The sequence below is a fragment of the Cyprinus carpio genome, chromosome B4 (genome assembly GCF_018340385.1).
Source record: "Cyprinus carpio isolate SPL01 chromosome B4, ASM1834038v1, whole genome shotgun sequence".
Taxonomy (NCBI): domain Eukaryota; kingdom Metazoa; phylum Chordata; class Actinopteri; order Cypriniformes; family Cyprinidae; genus Cyprinus; species Cyprinus carpio.
This window is the reverse complement of record NC_056600.1, coordinates 22931184-22947530: the sequence shown is the minus strand read 5'-3', so window position 1 is coordinate 22947530 and position 16347 is coordinate 22931184. Positions and strand designations below refer to the sequence as shown.

The 16347-nt window shown below is 37.0% G+C and overlaps 1 protein-coding gene across 2 annotated transcripts in view; it reads left to right on the top strand.

Moving 5' to 3' along the window:
* Window positions 1–8131: 8131 nt before the first annotated feature.
* Window positions 8132–16347, top strand: part of LOC109111364 (GTPase IMAP family member 7-like) — a 33881-nt gene continuing 25665 nt past the window's right edge. Inside the window, exon 1 of one of the 2 annotated variants that reach the window (XR_006154562.1) lies at window positions 8132–8468. Coding sequence is in view for 1 of the 2 variants with exons in the window: in XM_042722420.1 (XP_042578354.1) it covers window positions 8435–8468 (34 nt within the window). In the remaining variant the exon portion in view is untranslated. The remainder of the gene's footprint in view (window positions 8469–16347) is intronic. The other variant, XM_042722420.1, reaches the window with a different exon arrangement.

Here is a 16347-nt window from a genome sequence, read left to right as displayed (position 1 = left end):
TAAATTATCTAAGCTAACAGAGTGTGTTAAAAATGTAAAAGATTGAATGACCAATCATTTTCTCCTATTAAATTCAGACAAGACAGAGATATTACTTATTGGACCAAAAAACAGTACACAGAATATCGTAGATTACAGTTTGCAATTAGACAGATTTTTTTATCGAATGGAAGAACATATTATTTCACTGTTAAATAACTACCCTTGTGAAAAAGAAGTGTGCTTAATTGTATTAAAAGTATACTTTTTTAAAAAAGCACTTGCACTTGCAGATAATATAAAATAATTTAAATTAAAGGCCACTTAAGTGTACTTAAGTGAACTGACAGTCACCACTGATAAGCTACTACTAAATATTGTAGAAACTTAATTTTCTGTAAAGTTGCTTTGCAATGATTTGTATCGTAAAAAGCGCTATACAAATAAACTTGAATTGAATTGAATTGAACTTAAAGAGAGTACACTTTAATACCAATAGGTCTTTACATACTTAAGTGCACTTTATAAAAATGCACTTTATGATAATGTCTAATTAAGTATTACACAAACATACATTTTACATAATTATGATTTTATTGTGTTTTAAATAAGTACACTTATTTTTATATATTTATCAATATACTAAAGCACATGTAAAATAATTGAATTTAATTTCAACTTAAGTGTGTTCTCGAAAATTACATTTGTTAATGTATTTTATACTACGGGGCTGTTGAATGCTTGAATCTGATTGGCTGACGAACATTCTGAGGTGTGCAATTATTTTCTGGGAAACACACAGCAAACGTAGTTCCAGGCAGCTCTCTTGACCGCATTACAGTTCCATATCACTTTGCATATAGTAAAGCTATAATAATGGTCACGCAGATTGCACAAAAAAGTGTTGTCAGCGCTGCCCTGACGATTTAATCAGTTAGCCTATACAGTGTAGCAACTTAAAGGCTACACATGACATTTCTCACTATCGATGTAATAACAGCGCTGTTTAGAGATGCTTCAGCAGAAGAGTGTTTAGAGATGCACAGAGGTACGTTAGCCTAATTAACACAATCTCCTACTCACAATAGCGATTAACCAGACGAATCCCTTTAAATAAATCATCGGATCGATGTCTTGAGGTGTGGTAAACGTAGTATAAGGGGAATAATTGACTCCGGGCCATTGAATTATTAGAAAAATAATGCACACCTCGGGTATGCATTATTATTCTAATAATTAATCGGCCCGTTGTGAATTATTCCTTACTTAAATGTTTTTTAACTGGTTTAGTCTATAATACATACTATGTGCATTAATCTAATAAATAAAAAAAATTAAATAAACTTCAATATGCCTTCTTATACAGTATACTCCAATAAAACTTATTGTTGAAATTTATTTCACCAGCTCCTGCACTATGAACTCTATAAAGTTTATTTTTCTACATAATATTTGACATAGTGTCATTTATGAGAGAACTTTATTTGTATGTAATAGTACCGTAATTAACATCTGTGTACAGAATACTTTTCAATATCATTAACTAAACACACATTTAAGTTTAACAAATCTAAACAAAATTAATTTGCATTCAAATAGTCTACATTTGGTTTCTACAAACCCGATTCCAAAAAAGTTGGGACCACTGTACAAATTGTTAGTAAAAAGGAATGGAATAATTTACAAATCTTCATAAACTTATATTTTATTCTCATAGAATATAGATAACATATCAAATGTTGAAAGTGAGACATTTTGAAATGTTCATGCCAAATATTGGCTCATTTTGGATTTCATGAGAGCTACACATTCTAAAAAAGTTGGGACAGGTAGCAATAAGAGTTAAATGTACATATAAGGAACAGCTGGAGGACCAATTTGCAACTTATTAGGTCTACTGGCAACATGATTGGGTATAAAAAGAGCCTCTCAGAGTGGAAGTGTCTCTCAGAAGTCAAGATGGGCAGAGGATCACCAATTCCCCCAATGCTGCGGTGAAAAATAGTGGAGCAATATCAGAAAGGAGTTTCTCAGAGAAAAATTGCAAAGAGTTTGCAGTTATCATCACCTACAGTGCATAATATCATCCAAAGATTCAGAGAATCTGCAACAATCTCTGTGTGTAAGGGTCAAGGCCGGAAAACCATACTGGATGCCCATGATCTTCGGGCCCTTAGACGGCACTGCATAACATACAGGAATGTTACTGTAATGGAAATCACAACATGGGGCTCAGGAATACTTCCAGAAAACATTGTCAGTGAACACAATCCCCGTGCCATTCGCCGTTGCTGGCTAAAACTCTATAGGTCAAAAAGAAGTCCAAAAAGAAGCCATATCTAAACATGATCCAGAAACGCAGGCATTTTCTCTGGGCCAAGGCTCATTTAAAATGGACTGTGTCAAAGTGGAAAACTGTTCTGTGGTCAGACGAATCCAAATTTGAAGTTCTTTTTGGAAAACTGGGACACCATGTCATCCGGACTAAAGCCGGACAAGGACAACCCAAGTTGGTTATCAGCGCTCAGTTCAGAAGCCTGCATCTCTGATGGTATGGGGTTGCATGAGAGCGTGTGGCATGGACAGCTTAAACATCTGGAAAGGCACCATCAATGCTGAAAGGTATATCCAAGTTCTAGAACAACATATGCTCCCATCCAGATGTTGTCTCTTTCAGGGAAGACCTTGCATTTTCCAACATGACAATGCCAGACCACATACTGCATCAATTACAACATCATGGCTGCGTAGAAGAAGGATCCGGATACTGAAATGGCAAGCCTGCAGTCCAGATCTTTCAACCCACAGAAAACATTTGGTGCATCATAAAGAGGAAGATGTGACAAAGAAGACCTAAGACAGCTGAGCAACTAGAAGCCTGTTTTAGAGACAGAATGGGACAACATTCCTATTCCTAAACTTGAGCAACTTGTCTCCTCAGTCCCCAGACGTTTGCAGACTGTTATAAAAAGAAGAGGGGAAGTAGGGGATGCCACACAGTGGTAAACATGGCCTTGTCCCAACTTTTTTGAGATGTGTTGATGCCATGAAATTTAAAATCAACTTATTTTTACATTGGTTTATATGTTTTTGTCAGTTTTTACATTTGATATGTCATCTATGTTGTATTCTGAATAAAGGATTGAAATTTGAAACTTCCACATCATTGCTTTCTGTTTTTATTCACAATTTGTACAGTGTCCCAACTTTTTTGGAATCGGGTTGTATTATAGGCTACATTGCACTGTAAAACTGACTTTTAGTAAGATGAATTTGTCTAACCATAGTCTTTGGACTAACCACACAACGAATTAGAACAACTTGAACTTGAATAGAAATGGAAAGATTGAAATAATGTGCCAGATTTTCACCAGATTTTGAAAAATAGATAACATTTTTACAAACATTTATTATTCATACTTTACAGGGAATAAAACATAACTATATCAATTACCAAAAAATAGATAAATATCCCGAAATCTATTTTAAAATGTTAAGTATTTAAAAAAATGACCCATCTTGCCTTTCAAGCTTCGTTTAGTAGTGCGCCGTCATGAGATTTTTTTAATTGAATTTTATTTAAATATACTAAATTTCAACTTCATTGCCAGAGATATTTAACATTGAAGTATATTTTAGTTCACATTAATTGCTTATTCAGAAGTACATATTTACCATATTTCAAAGTACATATAAAATATACTAAAGTCCAACTTAAGTGGTTCAAAAATATCACTCAAAAGTTAAACTAATTGCAATTAATGTAATTTTAAACTGTAGGGTTATTTGAAATTACAAATAATATGCATTTATGTGGTCAAAATCACTACATTTAATTCACACATAAGTGGTGTTGTTAACTGATATTTAAAGTGTATTTTAGTTCACATTAATTGCTTGGCAGTACATTAGTAGTACACTTTAACCATATTTTAAAGACACTATAAGCAATTATGAACATATAATTGTACATATAAAGATGTACTAAAAAGTCCCACTAAAAAGGGGTTTAAAAAAATCTCTAAAAAGTTCAACTTATTGCATTTAATATAACTTTAAAATGTGATACATTTTAAATTAATTACAAATACAATGTACTTAAGCGGCGAAAATAACATATTTAATTTGCATGTGTGTTCTTTTAAAGTATATTATTTTCGCAATAAGTACACTTTATAAAAGTATACTTAAGTGCACTTCTTTTTCACAAGGGTACCCCAGCAAGGGCAATTTCAATGTGGTTATGGACAATACTATTGATAGATGGCCCCATAATCTAATAATTCTAACTCTAACTATTTAAAGATGTTCATGCAAAGATTTTCTTTGGTTGATAGCTGGAGAGAAACTCACCCATCTTTAAAAGTATTTACATGTCAAGTCAAGTCAAGTCATCTTTATTTATATAGCGCTTTAAACAAAAAAGATTGCGTCAAAGCAACTGAACAACATTAATTAGGAAAACAGTGTGTCAATAATGCAAAATGACAGTTAAAGGCAGTTCATCATTGAATTCAGTGATGTCATCATGCAGCTCAGTTCAGTTTAAATAGTAATCTGTGCAATAATTTGGCAATCAAGTCAACGATATCTCTGTAAATGAAGTGTCCCCAACTAAGCAAGCCAGAGGCGACAGCGGCAAGGAACCAAAACTCCATCTGTGACAGAATGGAGAAAAAACCTTGGGAGAAACCAGGCTCAGTTGGGGGGCCAGTTCTCCTCTGACCACAGTTCAATTCCAGGCTGCAGCAAAGTCAGATTGTGCAGAAGAATTATCTGTTTCCTGTGGTCTTGTCCCGGTGGTCGTCTGAGACAAGGTCTTTACAGGGGATCTGTCTCTGGGGCTCTAGTCCTGGTCTCTGCTGTCTTTCAGGGCTGTAGAGGTCCTTTCTAGGTGCTAATCCACCATCTGGTCTGGATACGTACTGGATCTGGGTGACTGCAGTGACCCTCTGACTTGGATACAGACTGGATCTGGTGGCTACGGTGACCTCGGAATAATTGAGAAACAGAATAATATGAGCGTAGATGCCATTCTTCTAACGATGTAGCAAGTACATCGGGTGTTATGGGAAGTGTTCTCGGTTCCGGTTTTACCTAATTAATGCAGCCTAAAAATCCTTTAACGGATTTGGATATTAGAAGTGTATTAGTATGTTATGTGTAAGCCAGGTTTAAAGAGATGGGTCTTTAATCTAGATTTAAACTGCAAGAGTGTGTCTGCCTCCCGAACATGTTAGGTAGGTTATTCCAGAGTTTGGGCGCTAAATAGGAGAAGGATCTGCCGCCCGCAGTTGATGTTTTGATATTCTAGGTATTATCAAATTGCCAGAGTTTTGAGAACGGAGCGGACGTGGAGGACTATAATGTAACAAGAGCTCGTTCAAATACTGAGGTGCTAAACCATTCAGGGCTTTATAAGTAATAAGCAAGATTGATATTCTAGGACGATGTTTGATAGGGAGCCAGTGCAGTGATTGACAGAACCGGGCTAATATGGTCATACTTCCTGGTTCTAGTAAGAACTCTAGCTGCTGCTATTTTGGACTAACTGGAGTTTGTTTACTAAGCGTGCAGAACAACCACCCAATAGAGCATTACAATAATCTAACCTTGAGGTCATAAACACATAGATTAACATTTCTGCATTTGACATTGAGAGCATAGGCCGTAATTTAGCTATATTTTTGAGATGGAAAAATGCAGTTTTACAAATGCTAGAAACGTGGCTTTTCTAAGGAAAGGTTGCTATCAAATAGCACACCTAGGTTCCTAACTGATGACGAAGAATTGACAGAGCAGCCATCAAATCTTAGACAGCGTTCTAGGTCATTACATGCAGAGCTTTTAGGTCCTATAATTAACACCTCTGTTTTTTCAGAATTTAGCAGTAAGAAATTACTCGTCATCCAGTTTTTTATATCGACTATGCATTCCGTTTTTCAAATTGGTATGTTTCGCCGGGCCACGTAGAAATATAGAGCTGAGTATCATCAGCATAACAGTGAAAGCTAACATCGTGTTTCCTGATGATATCTCCCAAGGGTAACATGTAAAGCGTGAAGAGTAACGGCCCTAGTACTGAGCCTTGAGGTACTCCATACAGCACTTGTGATCGATATGATACCTCTTCATTCACTGCTACGAATTGATGGTGGTCATATAAGTACGATTTAATCCATGCTAATGCACTTCCATTAATGCCAACAAAGTGTTCTAGTATATGCAAAAGAATGGTGTGGTCAATAGTGTCGAACGCAGCACTAAGATCCAATAGCACTAATAGAGAGATACAACCACGATCAGATGATAAGAGCAGGTCATTTGTAACTCTAAGGAGAGCAGTCTCAGTACTATGATACGGTCTAAATCCTGACTGGAAATCCTCACAGATGCCATTTTTTCTCTAAGAAGGAATATAATTGTGAGGATACTACCTTTTCTAGTATCTTGGAAAGAAAAGGGAGATTTGATGTCTGTATATAATCAAATATTAAATTTTTTCTCTATGATGGAAGTTTCGCATTGATCTATGGCTTTACTTCAAAAGGAGCTGCATAATATTTCATCTGACATTATACTTTCATCTCTGTCTGATCATAAATGCATTACTATTCGAATCCCTCTCCTAAATAATGTTAAACTCGTATAGAACTCCCTCTTATTTGAAGTGTAATAATTCAATCCTCTCTTATAGAGGAAGTAAGAAACAAACTTGATGACATTATTACTAACCTTTGGAATAAAACCAAAAGAAGAACATATTTTAGCAGAAATTGGGAACTAACTAAATATAAAGTTTTGAAATATCTGAAAGTATCGCAAAATCAGTGCTGGCTTAAAAGAAGAAATCCTGTGAGAACGGTTATTTCTCAAATTGCCAATCTTTAAACTAAAAAAATGGAAGATATGACTGACTCTGAAAAAGCTGAACTTGCTAAACAGCAACATCAGTTAGATAAAATATACTAAAATATACCTACATACGGTCATGCAGAAAATGGCTTGAGGAAGGTGAGCAAAGCTCTGCATATTTATTTAGATTACAACGGAGCAAGCCAAAAAATAATATTAACAAAACTCATAATTGATGGAACACTAAGTGAAGATCAGAAAATTAATGGAAAATTTTGCGCTAAAGAGTTATATACATCCAAATTTTGCTGCCAAGATGCAAGTGATTATTTTGAGTCCCCCAGAATGTACAGCGGTTGAATTTGTAGATAAAGCCTTTTGTGACAGCCCTATAACCCTGGAAGAAATTGTTGATGCGATTAATATGTTTAAAATGTTAAAATCTCCGGGGAATGATGGACTCACATTAGAATTCTATAAGTTATTTGGCAAAAAAAAAAAAAAAAAAAAATTTTTATTAGAAGTTTTTAAAGCACAGAAAAAAAAAAAAAAAAAAAAAAAAAATGTCTTCCCCCCACAGTATGTCAAGGAATAATTACACTAATCCCTAAAACAAACAAAGATCCCCTTCTCGTAGACAATTGGTGCCCAATCTCCTTACTAAATAATGACTACAAAATAATAGCATTATTATTAATAATAGCAACAAAATAAAATAAATAACTTTAATATTACTCCATAATATTTACCCTGTCAAACATTTGCTTAAGAAAAATTTGGATCAGATTTTGACACTAAATGCTCCTTTTGTCAGAATGATACTGAAACACTTCTTCATTTGTTTTGGTTGTGCAACTATACTTCTCAGCTTTGGAAAGATGTTAGTTATTTTGAGTACTATCTTACAAGGTTTTTCAGTGAATCATAAATCTGTTATTTTCGGTTTCTTTGAAGCGGATTCAAATGCCTGCTTTTTTATAAACCTAATTCTCTTTCTATGTAGATTTTATATTCATAAATGTACGTTTTTGAACTGTAAACCTATTTTTGTAGTATTCTTTCAAGAGATAAAACATTTACTTACAATTTCACTCTCGCTTAACAAAAAAGCTCTCAAAACACGTGCAGTTTACACAGCCTACAAACTCATTTTACTGTATTTAATGTGTGATTTTTATTCATTTGTGTAGTGCCCTCTTATTTCCTTCAATTTTTTCTCCCCTTTGTCTTTTTTTGTTAGTCCTTTTTTTTCTGCTTTGTACTACTGATCGTTTGGTTTTTATTTTATTTATTCTGTTGCTGTTATGCTTTAATTTTGTCATTCCATAATGTAAACTAAATGTTTAAATAAAACATAAAAAAGTCAAGCAGACAAAAGTTCAGAAATCTTTGACCAATGGGAGTGAAGAATCTGTGAGTGGCGCCACAAAGCGACATCATTAGGAACGCCCACGAGCGTGTTCACAGTACAGAGTCTAGCGTCACACAGCTGGTGAAGACTCTCTGGCAGTCAGCGGTGTGAATGGGGCGCACTGTGTGTGCGCGCTTGTGTTCAGCATCCGGTGAGAGCAGAGACATTCGCGGATAAACCATCTGAACCATGGCTTCGTCCAGCGACTCAACACAGACAGCAGGTAACTTTCTGCCTTCAAGAAGCACTTCAGACTCACTTTGATCGAAACAAACATCTTAACTAATCACAGACCAGTGTGAGTTTTCTCCAGAGTTCTGTTTTCATCACGCGATGCTGTTTACCTCGAGTCTGAACAGAGCCTGTTTTTATCCAGCTTTCCTTCATCGTTATTCAGCAGCGTGTTGTTATTTCATTTAAATGCATGTTAGAGAACCCCTGCAAATCAACTGCAGAGATTTGAGATGAAGTATTGTTGAAAACGGCAACAAAATGTGCTGTGAATTTCTGAAAACAAGAAGAGTCTTACATTTGGCATTTTCATCACTTTTAAATGCAAATAGTATAAAAAATTGATTGTTGTATGCTTAGGAAACATGGTTCCAAACAGTACTAAATTAGGGTTCATGATCTTGTAGTTTGAGTCTAAACAGAAGCCTTTTTTATAATCTTCCATAAAGATCTGTGCTTTAGCTCAGATAGCTCAGGTACTTCTGTAGATATCTGCTAAAGATCTGGGCCCGTGTTCATGAAAAATCTCAGTGCTAAGAGTTGCTCCTGGTAACAGAACACTAAGAAAATTCCTAGAAATGTGGGTGTTTTCCTCTTAAAACTAAAGAAAAAAGTATTCAAGAAAACATCTTAACCCTCAAAGAGCTTTAAGGTCCAAACAATTTCATAACAGCTTCACCAGCTTCTCATTATTAGCCAGACTAACTTTATTTCTGTCAGACGTCTAGAGAAGCTCTTATTGAGAGTTAACAGAGGTTTAGATGTTAAGTCTTTGGTGTTAATGTAGCACTCGTTGTTACAACTGTATCTTCATAAAAAAGCATAGCATAGCCAGCACAAAAACAAAACAAATGATGATCCACTGACCTCATTTGATGTCCAATTCCTGATTAAATGGATGCTGTGTTGTTGTAGCATTGTTTATAGCTTCAGATCTAGTACTGTAAAAATAAGATTTAAATCATTTACAAATCACTTTGTGCACAAAAAGTTTTCATCTGTGCCAACTCAAAGAGCACTCAAAGAGTCTTGCCGAGCTTCCTTGGAAGAACGAACTCAGAAGGATGTGAGAACAGGGAACACACCCTAATGAGTATTGAGAATCTGACCGCATAGTCACAGCAGACGCAGCGGCCAGTGAACCGTAAATATAACACAACATTACAAACAAATGTCATAACTCATTAAAACCTTTCAAACTATTTTATAGATGATATTTACATACCGTATAATTGTACATCGATTTATTTTACAGCGTTATATGTTTAACTATGACTATGTTAAGATTCATTTTAATATGCCAGTAAAAATACTGCAGACTTTCTCCGGGTCTTATAACTTTATTAAAATTAAGTTAAACGATAAATGTTTACTTTCAAGAGCAGTCAAGCATTTGCGAGAGCAAGTTTAAAGCTTGCAGGCTTCCGTACACCAGCCGCCCGCAGTGTCTCCTGGGATTTCTAACGGCTGGATTCTCTGAAGTCTGCACTCGATGCATCCTCGATTTCAAGAACACTTCATGTTATCTGGTATTTATAATATTGTTTGATCTGAAGCTACACTGTAAAAAGTGACTCTGAGTTTTAGTCAGGTGGACAAGTGAAATCATGTCCTGCCAACTTGCAGTGTCTCACTACACAATAGGATGAGTTATGACAACCTCAGCTTGAAGGGAAAACTTAAAATAATGTGTTCATATAACTACAAAACATTTTCTGCGTAATGCCCATGTGCCAGAAACTCTTCGTCATGATGACGTACTATTTTAACGAATTTGAGCCAAACGCGCCCTTTTCTGCACAAGATCATGACACGGGTTGCTGATGCGAGAAAAAAGACGATGGAGCTCTTATTTGAATGACTACAGGTGGATTCTTATGGACTGCAAATAATGAGTAAGTATACCCTGATTTGTGCTTTCTTTCATGTAAACATTAGGCTTGTTTCGTTTGCGCTCACCAACCGCGTATTGATTTCAGGCTATCACATTTGACAAACTAAGACAACTTGATTAGTAATCAGGAGCCACACGCACTGCCAGGCACATTTTGCTAGCTATACAGTGTGTTAGACACCGAGCTGCTGTCGAGACGTGAGCAGAAACAGAAGTCGTCTTTGACTAGTATAAGTTAATGTTGGTAAACGGATAAAAAAGTGTACATATAAGTTACTTTTTAGCCTGATCTCCTTATGTTAGAAACACAGAATGACCAGTAACGTTAATATCTGAAGCACCGCTGCCAGTCCATATTTGTGTTTACCATTAAGATATAAAAATGCTTGATTTACTTATGTTTCTTAAACGCCCAGTTGTTATTTTTTTCTAATGACATACCATATGAATGTTTTTGAGCACGTGAGTTGTTCGCGTCTTCTGTAGGCCTATATAGGTAACTTGCCATGATTTTGTATTAATGTAGTCAACTTTTTGTAGTTTATAATCACATGATTAAACTTTTATGTCAGTTGTGTTACCTGTGAAGCCCTGAAGAATCATGAATTTCAGGATTACATTAGTTAGATAAAACATTTTCACATAATAAGAGCTATATTTACAGCACTATAAAATTTTATATCACAATCACGCTCGGGCTCGGAGTCCAGACCGCAGCAAACGAGCCCAGTGTGAAAGCACCCTTAGTCACTCCTGGTTTAAGTGACATGAGCTGGTTACATCCACTATTAAATCTTATTTTGGTGCTGAACAAAAAGGTAACGAACAACTGTTGTTGCACCACATCATTGGTTATTTATTTACAACAAAAGTATACAAGTGTACATATTTGAAATCAATGTTTTTATTTTTCAAGACAGAGGGAGGGGGTGGAATTGGTTTTAAGTAATAGTACCTTCATTTTGTTTTCATTCTACAAAGCCCAGTGACCGTGAAGAGGATGTGATCAAGGGTGTGGTGTCGGAATCCTAGTGGTTGTGGAAAATGTGATGTAACCTCTCCCAGCGTTTTACAATGACGTTGCTCTGGTGATTGAGGAAGAAGTGGTGATGCGTCACCTAAGTGATAAACCTTATGCTTTTCTGAACCTGATGGGCCTGGTGTACACATTAAACCTTGACTACCCAAAGGAATTAGGGGTTGCTACAGCACTTACCCTGTTACACTGTTTTAAAGTTTAAGAGCATTGTTATTTTAGATCTCATTGTTATAAGTGTAACATTGGTATTCTTGAATTTTTTTTCAGACAGACTGTTTTCTTTTCCCTTGTCCTGCTTCCTCTTTCCTTGTCATGTTTGACGTTTGATTGAAGACACTGTTTTATTTGAAGTTGTTAAACACAGCTCATTGTGAATTCTTCATGTACACCTTTTCCTGCGATGAAAATACGTGATAGTGACAAGGAGAGTTATTTGTACTTTCCTCTAAGAATGGCTCTAAGATGGGTCTGTGCATAAAGAAGTTTGCACGTGCTTGTGTGAGCTGAAAAAATGTGAGGGTTTTTCTTGTGATGTTTTTACATCTTTGCAAGCTAATTCTTTTTGTCTGTGTTTTTGGGTGCAATGCATGTTTAAAAAAATAAACACTGAGAGTTTCAATTTTGCAGTTGTGTTGATTTCATAAAAAAATCTGGTTCATGGTAGATATCTAGAACTTCTTGTCAAAGCAAGCAATGGAGTCTAGTAAACTCAAAAAGTTAAGTTGTGATGTTGAGGAAAAATTACTATTTTATGTCAATTAGACTTGGTTAATGGTTGTGAAAACATGTAAAAAAAAATTAAAGGGTTAGTTCACCCAAAAATGAAAATGATGTCATTAATGACTCACCCTCATGTCGTTCCAAACCCGTGAGACCTCCGTTCATCTTCGGAACACAGTTTAAGATATTTTAAATTTAGTCCGAGAGCTTTCTGTCCCTCCATTGAGAATGTATGTACGGTATACTGTCCACGTCCAGAAAGGTAATAAAAACATCTTCAAAGTAGTCCATGTGACATCAGAGGGTCCGTTAGAATTTATTGAAGCATCGAAAATACATTTTGGTCCAAAAATATAAAAAACTACTACTTTATTCAGCATTGATTACGATTAGATTCGATACAGAAGTATATCGATCGATATATCGATATTTTGATATTATACATCTATTTTAAACAACCATCTACATTTTTATTAACTCACAAATGCAAACAAAATATATAACAAGAACATTTATCTGAAATTTTCACATTCTGTACCTCAGTTGGGACATTCACAACAAAAAAAATAGGCCTACACATTTTTTTTTTTTTTTTTATAATACAGAAAATAAACAATTGGAAAAACTATTCTGGCTGCTACTATGGGCTCAGTGCTAAAAATCTTTTCTACAGGTAACCAAATTATGAGCAATAGTAGAAAATAACTACAATACAACAAAGACACAAGTTCAATAAACTTTAAAACAGTTAAATAAACTGCTTTTCAGGTTTTCAGCTCAGTCTAAAATACATTTTAAGGTATGGTAATGTAGTAATTAAATGTAAAATATCTGCATAGTCTTCACTGTATAAATTAAATATAGATTAATCATTTCTGATGTTATAAAGGTTATTTAGTAGGGATGAGCGAGTACAGCATTATCTGTATCTGTATCTGTTAACCATATGAATTATCTGTATCTGTACTCGGACTGGGCGGGGCCTAACCCGAAAGTGGGCGGGATTTAACCCGGAAGTGGGTCTGGTTGACTTAAAACGGGCGGGGCTTTAACCGGTATGTTATTTTAAGCATGCAATTGATAGGGGTTGATCAGAAATTGTTATATTTATTGCTGATTAGAAAACTATTTACATGACAGCATCAACATTGAGCTTCAGATCAATGGTTTTGATCACGATAACAAACGAACTATATACAGAACAAGTTTTTCAACAATGAATACAACACATGCGGTTGCAATTATGAAGTTAATGTAATGAACAAGAGTTTTCATCTTAACATAACTTTCTTTTTTTTACTTTTAATTTTTTTATAATCAGTGTGATTTTTTTTTTTTGTTTTGTTTTTTTGTTTGTTTTTTTTCACACCAGGTATGTGTGTGTGTGTGTGTGTGTGTGTGTGAGTGAACGAGTGAATAAGAGAGAGACATAGAGAGAGAGAGAAAGAGAGAGAGGGGGGCGGGGGGGACTGTGTTCTACTGATCAATAGTCCGACGCTGTTTTTCAGATCTGCATTGACTTTAATGAAGACCAGTTGTTCCACATGGCTAGGGTCTAAGTTTGCACGCTGTGGATTGACCACATTTCCAGCTGTGCTAAAAACACGCTCAGACTGGACACTTGTAGGTGGACAACTGAGATGCTGCAGTGCAAAGCGTGTAAGATTTGGCCAGCACTGAAGCTTGCCTGACCAGTATTTCACTGGGTCATCAGTAAGGCTGATGTCCCCATCTGCCAGGTAGGCCTCCACATCACCTGATGGTAAATGTGTCCTCATTGGAATAGCCGATTTCTTTTTCTGCAGGAAAGACAAGACTGAAGTGCTGCTGGTGGCAGGTGTCTCTTCTGTGTTTCTTGCAGGTGTAGCCACAGGGTCACAGAGCTCCATCCTGAGGAGTAATGTCCTCTTCAGTGCCTTCACATCAACATTGAAAACAGCTGGCCTTATATCTGGGGTCAAGGAGAGTGGCAAGCAGAAATGTGGAGTTTGCAAAAATTGGTTCAAAACGCCATTTTAGTTCTTTGCTCAGATTGGCTGCCAGTTTCCTTGCTGCTGTGCCTAACCTTTCCCTGGACTCAGCCGCAACATCTTGGCCCAGCAACACTGTGGCATCCTGATCATCATCACCAGCCATGAACTGATCAGATTCATCCTCAGAGACCAGCATGCAGTGACCTGATGATGGAGCACAGGCCATGCAGGAGGGGATGACCTCAGAGATGGAGGCGCTGTGTTTTGAGAGTGCCCGTGTGACCTCATCTAAAGGACTAAGAACAGTGAGCATGTCTGATGCTGACCCCCACTCATTTGGATAGATGATTGTTGGAGCTTTACCCATGTTAGACTCCTGTGTCATGATCTGCACAGCCCTGTGCTGCTCCACCAGCCGCTGGAGCATGTAGAACGTATAGTTCCACCTTGTTTTTACATCTGTTATGAGCGTGTGCTGGGGGAGGTTCAACTGTGTTTGCAGCTCATGTAGTCTGTTGCTGGCTTTGCTTGAGCGATGAACATGGCCAGATATGCTCCTGGCTTTGGAGAGAAGGGATGTCACAACCCTGTCCTTCTCCAGTGCTTTCATCACCACCAAGTGAAGCGTATGGGATACGCAACGGATGTGCCCATATTCAGTCAAAGCTTTCACCATGTTCGCTGCATTATCTGAAACAACAAACCGTATTGTGACAGACTGACCAACAGACTCTTCCCACTCTCTCATCTTTTCCTTAAGGCAGCACAGAATGTTGTTTGATGTGTGCTCAATGTCCAGCACACCAACATTTAGCAGCCCTGCTTTCCTCTGTACTGAAGCTTCCCCTACACGTTCACACCAGTGCCCAGTAAGACAGAGATATGCATGTGCGTTGTGATTGCTGGTCCAGAGATCTGTAGTGAGGTTGATGACACCTCCTTCAGCTGCCTTAAGTGACTGGACCAACTCCCCTCTCATTGCCTCATACAGCTCAGGCACTACAGTTCGACTGAAATAGTGCCTCGAAGGAATCTTATACCTGGGCTCTAAAAAGCCAACAAGTGTCTTGAAGCCTCTCCTCTCCACCACAGAGAGGGGGGGGGGGGGGTGTTTGTGTGTGTGTTTGTGTGTGTTAATTTGTAATATTATTTATACCACAACTACCTTTATTTTTTTATGAAATAGAGCAAGAAAGTGTCACAGTGCATGAAGTCAAAAAACTGGTTAGAGCCAGCTGACGTTTAAAAAAAAAAAAAACTCCAACAGGCAGAGACGCAACGCGAGTCGCATTCTACCAAGCGCCACGCCTAAACAAACCCCACGTTTACCAAAACTCTACTGGTTAATAAGTAAGTACTACAAACCAAAGTAAAAAAACAAACCTGAAGCTGAAGAACACCTAAACGTTAACGGAAAACCCCCAAAAGACCCGCGAACCTGAGTGACTGAGGGAGAGACAGAGAGAGAGAGAGAGCGCTGTTCTCTTCTCAGTGTTCTGTGTGTGAGTGAGCAGAGCGTGAATCTGTATGTGTGTAGGGGAGGGGCACTGTGACTAGCCTATCACAGAACGCAGACACGGTCAGCAACCCAATGAGATTTTTTATTTAATCCGAGCACAGATATTGACTCGTATTACTCGTATAATACTTGTACTCGGCAAAAGTGCTTTATCCGTACCGGATACTCGTTTCAGCCGAGTATCCGGCTCAACTCTATTATTTAGTCAGAAGCAGTGAACACTTGTATTTTTCTTTGACAGTATTAGATTTATTATTAGTTTGCTTTCACTTTTAAGAACCAAGCACGGATTTAATATACACACGCCTTTTCTTTCTCAACTGTTTATGTTAAGACATATGACTAAACGACTGTTTACTAGGAAATTCACCAAAATGAGCATTTTGATGTAATTTTGTCTGTATTTATTCATCCATCCACAAAAAAAGTGGAAGAGAGCTCAATTTAGTATTTGCGTGTGCGGCTATCTGTGTGCGTGCACTTCAGATATGTGCGCTGAAAACTTCTCACACAGCGCTCGACTGTTCCACAAACAATCCCAAGCGTCTTGTGCCTTTGAGCAGTCCTTATACGAGTCTTGATCCCTGAGTTTGAGCGAGAATGCACGCGTTGGTGGTAATGCATAGATGGACATTATGTGAAAATGTGGAAAGTGCCAAATAAGGTGCCTATTTATACTACAGATATCGATATTTTATGTGTGGCATCGATGCATCGTATCGTCAG